This window comes from Convolutriloba macropyga, chromosome 7 (genome assembly GCF_964194025.1).
Source record: "Convolutriloba macropyga chromosome 7, txConMacr16.3, whole genome shotgun sequence".
In the NCBI taxonomy this organism is placed as follows: domain Eukaryota; kingdom Metazoa; phylum Xenacoelomorpha; order Acoela; family Convolutidae; genus Convolutriloba; species Convolutriloba macropyga.
In genome coordinates, this window is record NC_134474.1 from 50,040,608 (window position 1) to 50,058,107 (window position 17,500).

Below are 17,500 nucleotides of genomic sequence, written 5' to 3' on the forward strand. Positions count from 1 at the left end.
ATAGATAATTTCTTGGAAGAGCATTGTGCTTGAGAATCTTTCTTTGGCTTTTCCCATACTACTGTTCCTAAGCAAATTGCAATGTGTTCACTTATGTATGTAAAAACTTGCAGGTGGTAAGTTCATAGCACAGCACGAGAATGCAGTCTTAATTTTCTTCAGGTTGTTATGACAGTAAGTGGCAACTCTATGTTCAATTAGTAGTAAAAATTAGTGGTATACCCAGTTTGATTTTACAACCTAAGTATACTTTGGTCAATTGAAACAAGATTTCTTGGAGTAATTTAGTTGCTTTTCAACAGTTATGAGACTCTAATTAATAGCTCTAACTAGAACAGAAGAATATTTAACATGACTGAGAACAAAAATATTCAAAATGATTTTTTATATACAGTCGGAATTAGGTTTCTTTGTATACATGCATTTATTGCCCTAGACCATTTTTGACAAAACAATATTCCGTTATTGAAAATGGAATTCATTGTTCAAAAAACACCGAGATATTTGATTTTTGTCATTGAATTTATTATTTGTTCTGCGCCGTCGTTTATAATGTCGTTTCGTCTTTAGGATTAGAATTACCAAAAAAATTTCAGTTTTTCCGGATTGATTTTTAGGCAAAATTAAAAACAGTATGCTCTTTTACATGGTCATCTCAAGCTCTCTTCGTCTTTGCTCTTGGACACTTTATCGTCACAGCTCGCACAGGAATGAGACATCTAAGTAATGTTTTGTTCCACAAAAAACGCTGAGATCATTGACATAGAATGAACAAAAAAGGACATACTGTTCACTGCCTAACAACTTGAGCCAGTTCAATACAACCTGAATTAACATTATTGTCACTCAATGTGTTCTGTTTGAAAGATAGCTTTGAGCTGATAACGAAAATCATGATGGATTCAAAAGCCTTTGATAGATATACAAACGCAGCTTCTTTATTTTCCCCTCTTTTTTGTTCTAACTTTTTCAGTAAAACTGACAAACGCATATGCTTTAGAAAACATTTTTCGGGAAATAAATTCTGATTTGAAACTCTTATACATATTCCACAATTCGTTGTTCATTAAGTAAAGAGAAAACTTTTGCTACCGCTGGTGTTAAAGAAATTGGCAATAGATTAGAGGATCACCAAGGTCGTCTTTTTAAAAATAGAGTAATGTCAGCTCTTTTAAACTGAAGCAGGGAAAATCCATTTTTATTAATTCCTTCACAAGAGAACAAACACGCTCGGCTAGTTCGTCAGCTGCATTTCGTCCTCTAGAGGGACCCAAAGGAAGACCATTGAAAGTTTTTTAAAGCGCGCAGCTTTGGTCATTTCTAGGAGTTTCTTACTTCATTGATCACATTCCATTTCACTCTTTGAGGTTGAGCTTTCTCATACCCAGCACATTTTGTCTTTTAAAACTCATCCACTGAATTGCCATATTAATTCATTAGCAAATCTTCCTTCCTCGTTTTTGGAAAGAAACGAATTACCGAGGTAAAATTGAATATGAAAATTGTTTTAAGTGGGGCATATAATAGTATTTACAGTTCAAGCTCTTTCAAATGCGCGCATCGCTTTATCTGGAAATGAAATCTTTAAAATGCGTACCAGTTTTTTTGTTTGGATTCTCTGAAAACTTGGACTGCAGTTCATATCAATAACTTGTTTTATAATTTTTTTGCTCTTACATAGTTTCATCGCGAGTACTATTGAGCAAAATTATTGGTTTGTATCGGTGAAATAGACATTCCGCTATAAAAGGCGGAGTCGTGTGCATCGATAATAATGTAATCCATAAGGGAGCAATTCTTCATTCCAGATGCTTGCTCATTATTAGTCACATTTAGATCGTAAGGTTGAATGATTGTTTGTAAATTCTGCATATATCTGTTTTCCAAAAGATTTGTAGTAGCCCATCAAAAATTCTGTGTTTTGGATATCCGTAAAATCTTTATCAATTGATCTAGCAGATTGCTAAAGAAAATGAAGTTTATTTGGGTTATATGAAAATGCTCATCTTGTCATTTCCCTTAGCCTCATTAAAAAAGGTCTCTTCTGTTGCTAAGAAAGGTTACTCAATTGAATTAATTATGTCATTTAATAGGTATTGCTTTTTACGCTCAAAAATGATGAATTTTGCTAGTGTTTGTTTTACTTTTTGCTGTCGTATCACGTAATCTCATAGATGTCGTCTAATCGGTTGCCATTGAAGATTTAGTTAATCTAGAACTTTTTTCATTGCGTAGCTGTTGTCATTTTATCTTCACATAAAACTTCATATTTCATCACATAAAACGGAAAACAAATTAGTTATAAAGCCTAAGATATAATATTGGCATGAATTGCATCTATGGTCTATCTGAAAATTGGCTGCATACAACGGTTGATACTGACTTATGAACCCCAACAATTTCAACTAGTTTTTCGCGATGACAGTGAGATAACAGAGAGGCTAGGGAATTTTAATTGTTCCTCGAAGTGGTAACCCAAAGCTACGCACAGATCTGGTTTTCAAAAATACTCTTTTTGATACTTTCCATAGAAACTTGCCACCAAAAAACTTAAATGTTAAAAAAAACCCAAGTTTTTTGGTGGCAAGTTTCTATGGAAAGTATCAAAAAGAGTATTTTTGAAAACCAGATCTGTGCGTAGCTTTGGGTTACCACTTCGAGGAACAATTAAAACTCCCTAGCCTCTCTGTTATCTCACTGTCATCGCGAAAAACTAGTTGAAATTGTTGGGGTTCATAAGTCAGTATCAACCGTTGTATGCAGCCATTTTTCAGATAGACCATAGATGCAATTCATGCCAATATTATATCTTAGGCTTTATAACTAATTTGTTTTCCGTTTTATGTGATGAAATATGAAGTTATGTGAAGATAAAATGACAACAGCTACGCAATGAAAAAAGTTCTAGATTAACTAAATCTTCAATGGCAACCGATTAGACGACATCAATGAGATTACGTGATACGACAGCAATAAGTAAAACAAACACCAGCAAAATTCATCATTTTTGAGCGTAAAAAGCAATACCTATTAAATGACATAATTAATTCAATTGAGTAACCTTTCTTAGCAACAGAAGAGACCTTTATTAGTGAGGCTAAGGGAAATGACAAGATGAGCATAAAAACTCTTAAAACCCTAAAAACTCTACGCATTGAAAAAAAAATTTCCAAATTAACTAAATCCTCACTGGCAACCGATTAGACAAATCATCAATGAGATTAAGTGATGCGAGCAATAAGTACAACAAATAACAGCAAAAGTGAGAATTTAAAATATTTTGAAAACAAACAACGTAGAAAGTATTATCTATCATTTGAAACAATTAATTAAAATGACCAAATTTATTTAGTAAAAGATGCCATCTGTCAATAAGCAGACTAAGGGAAAGACAACAAAGTGAGCATAAAAAACTCGCAGAACTCAATATTATTTTATGAAAACAATTAGTGTCAAAGTCATAGAAAGCATTAGCTATATAGCGAAGCAGTTCAACGGATTGAAATATTCCTTTTCAGCAACCTATCATACCTTTTCCTATTGAGCAGAAACAATAAGAAAACAAGAAGTGAAATCAACTCCCAAAACTCCGAAATACGTTAAGATGTTTGAGAAAAAATAGTGTCATGAAAACCCTCAGCCATGAACTCGAACCGTTAATGACGTTCATGTATGATTCATTAGAAGCAAAGGAGACCTGTTATTAATGGAATGAAAAGAAAAGATAACAGAAATAATAACAACACAAATAAGACAATAGACAAGCCAAAAATAAGAAATCGGAATATTGACTAATATTTGATAACAAATAGCGTCAAAAGTAATAGAAAGCATTAGCTGTCTGTTGATGAAATCGAGCAAAGGCAAATCGGCGCAATTAGAACATGAGTATCATAATAAATGCACTCAAGAGAGGAAAGACTGAAAACAGAAATTGAAGTGCCGCACCTGAAAAAAATTAAGTTACAAAAAATCACGCTTTATCGCTCCCTTTTCTACACTAGTGTGATAAACGATCACAACTCTGAATTGACTTCTCGCTGCCGCGAAAAAACCGACAAAGAAAGAAAAGATCTCTTTAGAACACTATTATACTCTATAAGACCAGAGTATTAAAATGCTCGCAAAACAACAGGTGAGTCAACATAGGGACAATGATACGACAAATGTCACAATTTAAAATTTCTGATTTCGACAAAAAATGTTTCATACCCAAGTGCTAAAAGTCGACCAAAAAAAATCAAAATAGTTGAAAACCTCCAAACTAGCATAAAACTTATAGTAATTAGCAGAAACCTTCACACCACTGTCAAAACAAGCCTTAAATAAATACAGTATCAAAATTAAATCTCACGTGGTATCAAATGATATGAACAAAAACCTCTCTTTCTACTCAGCTATCCAATTTTGTTCAACACTCAAGCTACTCCAAATACTTTCCGCGTTTCACTTTCTGCTTCAAAACACACTTCAATAAAATGGACAAGAAAATAATATAGCCGGCAGATTGCCGGAAAATAGCCGCAATAGACGCTTGTGTCCTTCACTGGAATTGAAACAACTGAAGAAATAAGATACAGATTGACCACCAGTCCTTTAATAGAGCACTATACTTTTGTTTTCTTGAGTATCAGAGTCTTGAGTTTTTGAATTCCAATATTAACTTTGAAAAAGCTCTATTAGGGTTTTTCCTTACAGAGTGTATTCGTCTCACAAAATGACAGTACGAATCTAACACAAAAGTCTAGTGGTCTATTAAAAGACTGGTGGTCAATCTGTATCATATTTCTTTAGTTGTTTTAGTTCCAGTGACGGACACAAGCGTCTACTGTGTCTATTTTCCCGCAATCTGTCGGCTATGTTATTTTTTAAATCCATTTTCGGACGGTACTTTTATGAGACACATACGCACTGTAAGTAAAAAACCCTAATAGAGCTTTTTCAAAATTAATATTCGCAATCAAAAACTCAAGACTCAGATACTCAAGAATTAGGGCATTCTGTATGATCACTTGTCTGGCGTAAATTAACTTAGCTCAAAAATTGACTATCAAACGATAGAATAAATATTATATAGAATAAAATTAAATAGTATAGAACAATAGAGCTTTTTCAAAATTAATATTCGAAATCAAAAACTCGACTCTGATTCTCAAGAATTAGGGCATATACGCTTGGCATTACTTAAAAAATAATCAAAGTTAAAACTCTTGAAGCTTTTACCCTGAAGGCCAAATAAGATACAATTCAATATATTCATTAACTCACGCACAAGCCTTGAAATATTTCTTATCCACTAAAGGTAGATAAACTCGAGAAATAAAAATGATAAGTGGTAAATTCAAAGAAAGTTTCCAAATTTCGCAGAACAAAATGTTCAAAACCATTTTTTGTCTATGAGACTTCGATGGCCAGTAAAGATCGTTACACACAGAAAAATTTAATAACAATTGCAAATTTAAAAATCCTGCTAAACTTCCTGATATTAACATCCTCAGAACAATTTCATTGTCTCCAGGTACTATCCAGTATCCCTATTGAAAACCTTAAAGTTTCACTGGCTCATAAAGATCGATAAATTTGGAACATCATAATAATTTTCAAAATATTGACAAAAATTAAATTAAATCAACAAATTGCTAAATTTAGTGTTATTAAAACATTGAAAACCAAAACAGTACCTCTAGAAACTATGCAGTAACTTATTATCAAACCCTGGAGCAGATTCAGAGCAAAAATAAAAAGTTATAGAACAAAACCTAGAAAATCAGTAAAAAAATTTTCAAATAAACTTCGCTGAAAACTGCAAAGTCTTAATAAACTGTTCCCAACGCTCCTCAAGAAGCAGTTGCTGTTTGATTTATTGAGCACATACGCGACACCCAAACGCACTGTAAAACACAAAAAACGTGAGCAGGAACCATAATTTACAAAAACAGCAATTATTAAATAATTTTTATAAAAAAATATGTGCTATCAAACCTTTAATTGTTTGGACTTAAGAAGTCTTAACAAGAATAAACCGGTCAGCAACTTTAAGTTAAAAATCAAACATTGAAGAATTATTCTGAAAGTCACAAAAATAGCCGGAAGAACAAGTCAAAAATCTTGAAAAAAAAAACAGAAAACTTCATCTTTAAATTAAGCCTATTTATTTAAGTATTTTAAAACAAACTTAAACTGACATTGTCGATGTCAAAAGGTCACTAAAACAAACATAGAAGCTCATTTTTACCAATTACGTAATACCAGTCACTAAAACATGATAAAATAATACAAAAACCGTTAAAGAAGCTAAAACGGCGAAATCACAAAAATAGCTCAAGATTGCATAAAAACACTCATATGTGATTGAAATGCTTTAAAAGACTCCCAATCGTATAATAACACTTTTAGATGATGGTTTAGGAAAACCATTTTCCCCGAAAAAGTAAAGTAAAAATTAAAAAAAGCTGCTTCGAAAAAGCCGCTAGTGATCAAAATACTTCGCTCGCTTAGCAAAAAATTTTTCACAGCTGATTTTCTCGCTCTCTCAAAAACGCGATATGAACGAAAATCACTCTCTCTTCAATTCGTTAACCGTTTGACCTAAACGCTTAGTTTTTACGTGCGGCATTGCCTTTTAGATCCTATTTTAAATACACTCCAAAAAATTATGGATAAAAAGACGCTCCACCAATACTCCTCTTCGATTCAAAAAAGACAATACAATCCAATTCTTGGATTGTAAAAACCACGATGTCCCCAATAATAGCCGCTACTCAGGTTTACAATAACTGCTTCAAACTTCGTTCGAGAGCAATTATTCAATTTTGTCACGAATTTTAGATTTTGACACGATAACGTAATATCTCTAGCTATTCTCATCAAACCTTAACGGAAGATGCTCCCTGGATTTGAAGGAGGCACTTTATTCTCTCTCCAGGTGCCATAATAGCAGTGGTGTAGAAACCAGCAAGAGCTCCAGCCATGAACAGCCCCACAGGACTCGTAGTTGCCGGCTTATCATAACCCTAAATAATCGAACTTCACATAAGCTGTAGGCAAATAAATATACAGAGCAGAAAGCTTGTAGTCAAACGACATCGAGCACTTGGCTTTGGTAGTAGCCAGCGGGGTCTTGGGGATGCTAGCATTAGGGAGGGGGTGAGCTGAGCGCGGGGGGGGAGGGGGTCAACCGATGGTAGCCTTAACAACCTCGGATGTAACACGCAAAAACATTGCGTGTTTCCAAATAAACAGACCAGCTAATGAACCTAACCATCAAATGACATACCTCATGCTCCGCTATCGATGCACCCCCACCAGTCCGACCACCCTAACCATCAAATATGCCACAACGCAGAGAACAACACGTCCTCTCAACCAAAAAATTACCAATTCGTTGGTCCGAACCATCTCGATGGTTCGCGAAAAACTCCAAACCTATTAGACAGGACAACCTACGCTTCCCCAATGCAGTGACACCCCGGAGTAACAATTCTAAATCCTTCTGTCATCAATCGGCCTTGGAACAATCCCCAGAACCCAGGATTAGGAAAACGATATGGTTCGCCGAAATGCACCCTCAAACCAATACTGACTCAATTATAACCCCTTATTCGCATACTACAACTGGGCAAAAATGCCCTTCGAGTTCAGATTACATAATATTGTTATAGCACCATTGCAAAAACTCAAGCATCGGGTCATGGAATTCTACCCCCCTTCGGAATGGATCAACGCAGACAGTGAAGAGAACATGGGGAGGGACAAAATCCACATGGGAAAAGATGGTCACTTTTGGATTGATCTGGAGTATTTTTGAATTTCGCTGAACTGTTGAGTGCTAAAAATATCCGATTCAAATTTTTCCTGATCATCTCGACTATTTAGGTGGATTTCATTTTCGAGTGCAAGTATTTTATCTAGAGCAAGTCTTCGTGGGACTTTGGCTTTGTTTACTTTTGACTTTGTTTCAACGTTGGAAAAGTAAGAATAAACTTTCTCACTTGTATCCTCATTCCATGGCTGAATCCTAGGAAACACAGTGCATACATGGGCGCCACTCCCATTACAGGAGCCAGCATCCCTTTAAAGTATCCCTTTGGCCCCTCTTTTACATAGATCTGGCGGACACAGTCCAGCATTCCAGTGTACTGATTGCTAGTCTGAAGTCTCACTTTGATTGTGTCGAAAGGGTGGCCAGACATAACCAGACACACTCCTCCGAAACCCCCGGCTAGGAAGTCCTTAAGAGGACTCACCGTTCCCGCCGACATTGTCTAACTTGAAAAGCAAATAATACTGTTTTGCCATTAAAAATTGACGACCGACCGATATCCTAGCTGAGCTATACAATGAGAACAATTAACGCAATGCATGCCCAAAATTTTATCGTATCTTTCTTAATCATGTACTCAATCTAGAAAGTCTACCACTGAATGAAGAACGAACTTGGATATTTTGGCATTTGATAAAATATCCCAACAAAGTTTATAATGATTTGCAATTAGTTTGAAACGCGAAAAAATAAAACAGCTACTGTGATAATTTTCAACAAACTCGTTCTTAGGAAGACTTATTTCCTTTATTCGAAGGAAATGAAGATGTAAAGGAAACCAATTTGTCAAATTAAAATTACTTCCAATATTTAAAACAAACGTTTTCGAACTTTACGTTCATCGTCAGGTTAAAACTGTTTTACAAATTGTTAAAAGATAAAATGAATATGTATTTACATTTGTCTGAGACGACAATTAAAACCATTCTAGGAACTATTCTACAAAATCAATCGAAAATTTTTCCCTATATACAAAATTTAGCCTATTTACAACTCATATTTACTTCTGTTATCAATTTATTTAAAAACATTCCTATTCCGGATTTTTCGATTTTGGCCATGCTCTTGTATTTTTAGGGTTATTCCGAATTTGCCCTAACCATAAGTATCCCTCTTGTGGAGGTTTTGCAAATTTCGTTTTGTCATGCACAAAATGTTTTTTGCCCTATGTAATCTCATCTAGTCAAAATTATGATTTGAACTAATATTTAGCGTGAGTTCCCTCCCCCTATATTCATCGCGTGTGTTTAGTGCCGGCTTCAGCTTGCTGATATATATGGCTTCGATAATCATTAGTTTTTCTACTGTCCGACAGGCGTACAGAATTTTCCATTCAAGGTCATTCGTGGCGCCACGACACTCAACCAGATGTTGACCCACCTGTGAATCCTTCTTTTGATGTTCTGTTATCCTTGTGGTAACATGCCCGCTTGTTTGCCCAACCTAGATGGATCCGCATCCATTACATTTAATCTCATATACCACGTGGGATTTCAGGTCTCTGTCGAAAGATGATTTCAGGGTGGGGAGGCACGATCTTAATTTCCGCGTTGTAAAAACTACTTGCAATTCGCAGAGTTTCTTCAGTTTGCTTGCAAAGTTTTGAGTAAGGTTGCCTCTGTATTGTAGAAAAATAGTTGGCTTATCAATAGATTTTGTCTTGCTTTTTTGATGCTTTTTTGGTGTTGTTCTTAATTGGTCTTTACCGCCACCTATTATCTTTTCTAGAGTCTGATTCACTATTTTTGAAGACCATTCCTCTGGATATTGATTTTTGGTGTAGCAAGTTCTGTTCTTTTCAGGAGCCTGATCGAAGACCAACCAATTAGAGGTTGCCTTAAAAACCCTGTGAACCGCCCCTTGAATCACACTTTTCTTATGCTGAAGCGGTGCACATCTGCGAAAATTCAGTTTTATTATATCTACTGTGGCATCTCCCAGTGTGGCATCTCCTATGGCATATCTACTGTGGCATCTCCCAGTGCTGGAGTGTTGCTGCTTGAACCAATTGGATTGTGGCAGTATCAACAGCTAAATTGAATTTCTTTTAATTGACCTCTAAATTAACAACTGAATTTATGAAATTCTGAGGGCTTGGTAACAAGCAATAGTAAAACATCCAGCTAGCTAGCTAGATACCGATAGCAAGATTTAACATAAGTTTGGAAGAAAAACCAATACCCAGAAGGCTGGTTGGGAATGATCGTTAACAAAACCCTGGAAACGCTGCTCACAGTCCGGAAGAAACAAGTGGCTACCGATTCATCTCGAAACAGAAAGGGCAAAAGCAGCCAAAATTTAGATAATCATTTGTTTTTTCTGCAATTCCGCGGCAATCTGAGTTTAAAGCTGAAAGAAAAGATACAAACAAGAACATTGTCCTATTATGATTGTTTTTACAACCAGAAAATTGAGATCATGCCTGCCTGCACTAAAATCTACTTTTGATCGGAATTTAAAGTCCAACTTGGTTTATGAAACCAATTGTAGTGGATGTGAATCCACCTATGTCGGGCAAACTTGCAGACATTTAACACTAGGATAAATGAAAGGTAAATTAAGAAAAGCCCCTCCCCAACACTGGGTGAATTTTGGCTGGTCAAGTGCCCTCCCAGCACTACGTCTTCATGAAGCATTTCGTATTGTTTAAATCTATCAATAAAATGAAAAGTATTGAAATGAAATGAAAAAAGATGCAGAGAAGTAATTGTCAATTAAAACTGAAATTGATTAACTAAAACGAACGTTTTCGAACATTGCGTTCATCGTCAGGTTTAAAAAATTAAATGAAATCGTTTACAAAGTATATAAACTTGTCTTTGACTATAATTCTAAGAAATGAGTTAAAGTAACATCGAATTTTTGAAATTATTTACGGTTATAATCACACTTACAAAATTTTATATCCTATCATCATAGAATTTAATCTTGACGGGACACGTCAAGGAATTTTTGTTCATGACGGGATTCGTCAAGCAGGTAAACCTGTTATCTGTTAGTTTAACTAACAGGGACCCATGCGGTAGAAAATAACTATGAGAAAATCCCACGGAGATTAACGAAAATGGGTAAAAATAACCTAAGATTAATTAACCATTGATAGGACTGAAACCAAAGAACATATTAAAACCTAAACCTTAAACAATCGAGCTGCCTCTCTTTAATTGCTTTACATCTCTCATCTTCACAAATCTTCTAATATTTACAAGCAATAGATCTAATTTTGTATTAAACTGATTGAACTTTTACATTTGCTCCATTAAACTCAAGTCTGAAACTTGGAAAATTTTCCTCAGTAACTCCGAGGTTTAAAGTGCTTAGGAATAACATCCAACCCAAACCGTAACCGTTGACAGTGCACGGATATTACAGAATGCAGAGGATGGAACTCCTCAGGAGATCAAAGCTGATTTTTGTCCTAATATTTAAGAAGAAGATTGAATTAAGCATCCGATCACACTGACAATTTGTCCAAACTATTTACAGATTCAGAAATAAGCATTAAATTTAATTGTTTAAGGGTTTAAGAGTTTATAGAACTTTTGAAAAGAAGTCAAGTTTAAGAGGTGACTACAATAAAGAATATGTTCTGCTGATAAAAGAGTTCTTTCGCAAAATCTGCACACACATAGGTTTTCCTTCCATTGGTAACAATCTTCCATACAACAAAAATTATTGTGCAATCCATTGTCATAGAACTTGGCAATTATTCTCCTGTGTATTGACGGGCAGTCTTTTAATCCGTATATATCATGAAACATCAATTTGTTTAAAAGCGTTGTGGTTGAGGTGTACTTGCTTACTCCGCTAAACTTTTTCAAAAATCGGCTTCAGTTTTCCGGTAATGTTGTTTTAGATCTATTTCACAAAGTTCATCAACGTACATCTCTAATTCAAAAGTTGAGACTGGAAAAACAATTGAATTGAAGAGTTGTTGTGCTGAGTTGAAGTTGAGTTTATACAGATTTATTTTTTGTTTTATTGAAGCTACTGACTGATAGGCTTTGTTCATTAGATGCTTTAGATAATGACTCGGAGATAAAGTGCTGGAAAAAAATTTCACCTACATAACAGAAGGTGTTAGTAAATTCAACTTCTCTTTTCGATATATAGAATTTTTCAACATCAGCTAAACGGTATTTTATGCATTTTGTCTTGTTTACATTAATTTTCAAATAATTCCTGCCACAATACGTGTTCAGATTTTTCAATTTTTGTTGTAGTTGGCATTGGCTGTGGCTCCCAAGTACTAGGTCATCAGCGTAAAATATAACATCTAGACCATTGCATTTCAACTCAAAATATAAGTCAGCTATGAATAAACTAAATCAGAGTGGTGAGAGTTTGTCTCCTTGTGCAACTCCTGTTTTCTGTTCAATCTCGTTGAACAAGAATTCTCCATCAAGAATCCGCTGGAAATTGCATTTTAGCACTGATTGTATTGTGTGTAGCATGCTTTCGTGGAGCCCCATATTTATCAGTTTTGTAAGCAGCAGTATTTAGGAAATCGAAAGCTTTTTCGTAGTCAATGAAGCAGGCATAGTATTTGCCAGAGCAGCTGATGTTATGCTTGATTGCTCTTTTCAAGTGACAAACTGCGTCGATTGTTGACAGTTTGCGTCTGAAACCATATTGGTTTTGTGGTAAAATTTGATTTCGCTCGACCCCTCTTCGCAAACGCTTGTAAAGGATACCCGTGAACAACTTCTACATGCAACATAACAAGCTAATGCCTCTGTAGGAACTTGGTTCTGTTTTGCTCCCTTTGCCTTTGTACAGTGGTTTGATATATGATAACTTCCGAATTCGGGGTACACTATGCTCCGCAAAGCAGAGGTTAAATAAATGGTATAGGTGTCTTTGCATTTGCCGAAAACCTAATTTAACACTAGTGTTGGTTATTCCATCTGGGCCCGCTGCTTTACCAGCTTATTACTTTGAAGCTTCCTCGGTAATTTCCTCCAGTGTTATTGGATCATTCAAATGTCTGGTATATTTCCAGATTGAAAAACAATAATCGTGGTTTCCTAAGGTTTGCTCATCTAAAGGTTCATCCGATATTTCGCCGTCAGCTTTAAATAACCTTCGAACTATGATTCCCAAACTGGAATTGTAATTCCGGATACTTTTTTTTTTCAATTTTTTTTCGATTTCAGAGTTTTCCAAAATTCTCGCCTTTCCGATTCCGCTTTTCTAATTATGAAACTTTTGCGATCCATTTCATGCATCATTTTGTGTTTTCTGCAAAATTTCTTAAAGGCTCTTTTCATTTTAAAATAATCAGAATCTGCTTTATGTCTCTGTCTGTAACCAGCTTTCAACTGCTTATCCAATAAGTACAGTTCACTTTTGAACCATTTCGGTGATTTTCTTTCAGGCCGCACGGTTGCAATTTATGAATAGCCTTGACAAATTTGTCGTACGATGTGTCCAATGCGTTGCTATTGTATGGATTTTGAACGCTTTTGATTCGTTCGTTCAATTATTCAACATCAAATTTACGCATTTGCTTCTTTCTGCTTTCAGCTATATCTTGTCTGCCTTTTAGATCAAAGCAGCAAGAAACAGGTTTGTGCTTTGTAAAGAATGAATCGTTTATGTTTATCTCGTTAAAAATTTTGATGGAGTTCCTTGCTTACGAAAAATAAATCAATAACGCTTTTACCGTACTAAAATTCGTACGTTACTTCTCTATTGTCGTTACCACAATGAAGATTCAAATTAATTGAAAATTCGCAGAGTGAGTTGCCTCTTTCCGATGAGTTGAGTCTGCAATTGAAGTTGCCGCCCTGGATCATACGTGCTTTGCCTTGACAGCAGTGAAGAGTTTCGGTGGTAAGTGCTTGATATATTGTCTCTAAATCCTTTTTTGGTGGAAAATATGCTACAATTATAATTAGATGAATTCTTTGATCTGCAGTGCTAATAATTTATTGTTCTGAAGGAGAACATTGCATGTAATTCTCAATTATTTACTTAGTGAAATGTGAAATTGCTAAGCCGCTTTGTGGCCGCCCTTTCTAATTTTTTTTGCCTTTGTGCAAAAGCATGTGAAACCAGGTATTTCGACTGAGTTTACACTGAGTGTTTCTGTTAATAGCAAGATATCGTATGCGATTGCTTCATTTGTGCACGTTGATAGTGTTCCTTTAGCACCTTCCACGTTCCATAAACAAACTGTTAGTCACGGTTCTCTGTTTTCAACGATTTGATTGTCCTTATTTTCTACTTGGTGGAAGGATTCAGCAGTCTTTTCTCTTTTAATTCTGCCACCATTTTGTTTCTATTTTCTCGCTTGGTTTTTGTTAGATCGGATTGTATAAAAACGTACTTGAACCGTTCTTTTTCTTTTAAGCTCTTCGCTTTCTTTAGAAGGTCCTATTTCAGTTTTTCTTTCTCGCACTTTATTCGAAGCAGCTGTTTGCCTTCTGTATTTTGTTTGCCAATTCTTTGACATTCAAATTTTATGTTTACTTTCAGGGATTCTGCAATTTCGGAAACAAGACGATTGTCAGGTGATTCAGTGTTCTCACTGTCTGGCTTTGTCCCGAGAAGGACCAGCTTCTTTGAGCGCTTTTTCTGTTCAAACTGTTCTTGGTTTACGCCACTGACAGTTCGGCGAAGCTCAGTTCCGATAGGAGTGCATTAGAGCTGGACTGGTTTGTTTCTTTTATCTTATCAAGTGACTGGGTTACTTGATAAGACAGGGTTACTTTCTAATTTTTCCGAGGCCTTCTGGTAACTTTCTATTTGCTTCTTCAACTTCTTTATTTCTTTTGCTGCACAGAAACCGCAAGTGAATTCTAACAATTCCGTTTGTGATTTCATTTCAGGAGTGTACACCCGAATATCAGTCCACATTCCGCAGTTATTTTCAGCCAATAGTTCAATTTCGGTTCAATTTCGGCCAATATGATTGAACAATTTTTCGGATTAACTGATCTGTTTTCAAATTCTTAGCATGTCACATGACAGATAATAAAGCCTGAAGTCAAGTAATAATGTACAAATTTTAACGAAATGGTAAAAACAACTTTTCGAATGCACTGCTTTTCTCAAATAATGAAAAGACAGAGTTATTAACTGTGCAATGGCGCCGTGTGTTACGTTTCAAATTAACACAATTGCTGAGTTAAACGATCAATCAGTATAATCTATTCAAAGATTCGAAGCTTTTTGATCAGAGAACCAAATGTTCTGTACAACTGTTCTGTTTTGTCCTCAAATATGATATCAGCGTAGCTGTCCTCTTTTCGCGCATAGAGCTTTGACGCCAGTTTTTTCAGCGCATGCGAAGACATGCGGACGAAATGTTGCTTTCTCAACCTCAGTTATTCTTTGTTCATATTATAAAAGAAACCAATTTGTCAAATTAAAATTACTTTCGATAATTAAAACAAACATTTTCGAATTTTACGTTCATCGTCAGGTTAGAGCTGTTTCACACATTGTTAGAGGATAAAATGAATATATATTTACATTTGTCTGATACTACAATTAAAACAATTCTAGGAACTATTAAATCAATTCTAGGAACAATCTAGGAACTATATACTGTACGTGGTCAACAAAGTGTCGATGTCCTATATGTGTATCTTAGTATCCCTTCTTTTGTACAGCTTTTTTCTACTCAGCTTTATGTACATATCTTAAATTGGTAATGTTGAAATTCCATCAGTTTGGTAAATTGAAGTCTTTTACTACTTTACTACCACTACTACTACTAACACTATTACCACCACCACCACCACCACCACCACCACTACTACTACTACTACTACTACTACTACTACTACTACTATTACTACTACTACTACTACTACTACTACTACTACTACTACTACTACTACTACTACTACTACTACTACTACTACTACTACTACTACTACTACTACTACTACTACTACTACTACTACTACTACTACTACTACTACTACTACTACTACTACTGATTGAACACTTAATTTTCATAAAGAAATAAAGGAACAATGACAATAAGTACAAACAAGTTAATAGAAAGCTTATAAGTTTGAGCTTATTTGCGTTTAATTAATCCAGGAAATGCTGCTCGACAAAACTGTTGAAGCGGGATTTAGACTCTCTTTTCGCTTTCTGTCGTAAGGTGATAGAGCTCATGTTGTTCCTTGAGCAATCTTTTTCAAGTTGATCCAGCCACGTCTTGCGTTGACCCCTGGGCTCGTTTAGCATAACGATATTTTTCTGTCGGCTCCCAGGTGAAGGCTCGAAGCGCTAGACGATCGTCATTCATCCTCAGAACATGGCCAAACTATTTCAACCGTTTAATCATGATCATTGCAGAAAGTGTCGAGATACGTGATCTAGCCAGTACTTCTTCATTTGTCACCCTCTCCATATATGATAAACATAGTATCCTTCGCAGACAGCTGGTGTGAAAACTCTCAAGTTTCCGTTGCGTTGATTTATTCATGGTCCACGTTTCAGAGTTACATAAGACCACTGATAACACAAGAGCTCTGTATAACTTGCACTTGAGGGGAATACTAAATTGTTTGCTCTTCCAAGGCTTCTGAAAGCTCGCAAATCGCTGTCTCCCTTCCGCCAGCTTGACACTGATTTCCTTTAGGTAACCATGTTGCAAGCTCACGAAAGAACCGAGATACTTGAAAGCTTCTACATTTTCGAACTCCACTCCATCTCAATCGTGGACATTGCAGGAGAAAATGCGAGAACTTCCAGCCTTTTCTCTGCCGCAATATCGTGACTCGTGAATTCATCAGCCTTTCACAGTCGCGAATTTCCCAGTGCACTTCTGACAAGTGAGGCTTTTCTCTAGCCCAACAAACTTTGATGCGCTGTCTTTGACAATCTTCGAATTCTTAGACTTGCAGAATCTGGCTTCATGCACTTTGCAGCCTCTTGCAGTGTTGAAGCGACGTTTACAACCTGAACATACACAACTCTCGTCATCAGAGACCGCAGATGATCTGTTACTCGCCGTAGACACTAGATCAGCAACCACTGACCTCTCGTCGCTGCTAACTGTCACAAGCTCAACCTCCACTGAACTTTTCAATCTCAATTCATCCTCAGCTAGTGTCTCGAACCAGCCCGCATTCTTCTTCTTGCCCACCAGCACCTCCCTGCCAATGAGTATTCGGGATTAGTTTTCGGTCTCAATGAGAGTCCCATAACGGCCTTTGTGGTTTCCTGTAAAAAATTCCACGTTTTTTTGAGCAATGGGTACACTGGCTCCGGGTTTTTCGCATTTAACACCCATATTCTTTGTCTTACCAACATTGATCGTTAGGCCAACAGCCTCGGCTGAAGATTCAGTTCTGTGTAGATTTGCTTGAACTTCGGAATCAGAGACGCCCAATAGGGCAAAATCATCGGCGAAATCAAGATCAGCAACACAGCGTCCAATGTCGATTCCTCCTTGAACTGAATTAGCCAACACATAGTTTATCACAAGGCCAAAGAGAATAGGCGACCATACATCACCCTGGCGAACACCAGTTTTTACGTCGAACATCTGGCCCTTCCCGCCATCTGCCTTGACGCAGCACTTGAAGCCTTCGTAACTGTTGCGGATGACATTCACAACTTTTTGTGGGAGCCCGTAATGTTTCATTATCTTGTACATCACCTCGCTGTCCACCGAATCGAATGCAGCGCGGAAATCAATGAAACAAAAAC

At 36.2% G+C, this 17,500-nt stretch overlaps 1 protein-coding gene across 1 annotated transcript in view; it reads right to left on the bottom strand.

Moving 5' to 3' along the window:
* Nucleotides 1–8,297, bottom strand: part of LOC142343132 (mitochondrial carnitine/acylcarnitine carrier protein-like) — a 9,822-nt gene extending 1,525 nt beyond the window's left edge. Inside the window, 2 exon segments of the mRNA XM_075394819.1 lie at nt 6,873–7,013; nt 7,992–8,297. Of these exon segments, the coding sequence (XP_075250934.1) occupies nt 6,873–7,013; nt 7,992–8,261 (411 nt within the window). The 5' untranslated portion in view covers nt 8,262–8,297.
* Nucleotides 8,298–17,500: the final 9,203 nt, after the last annotated feature.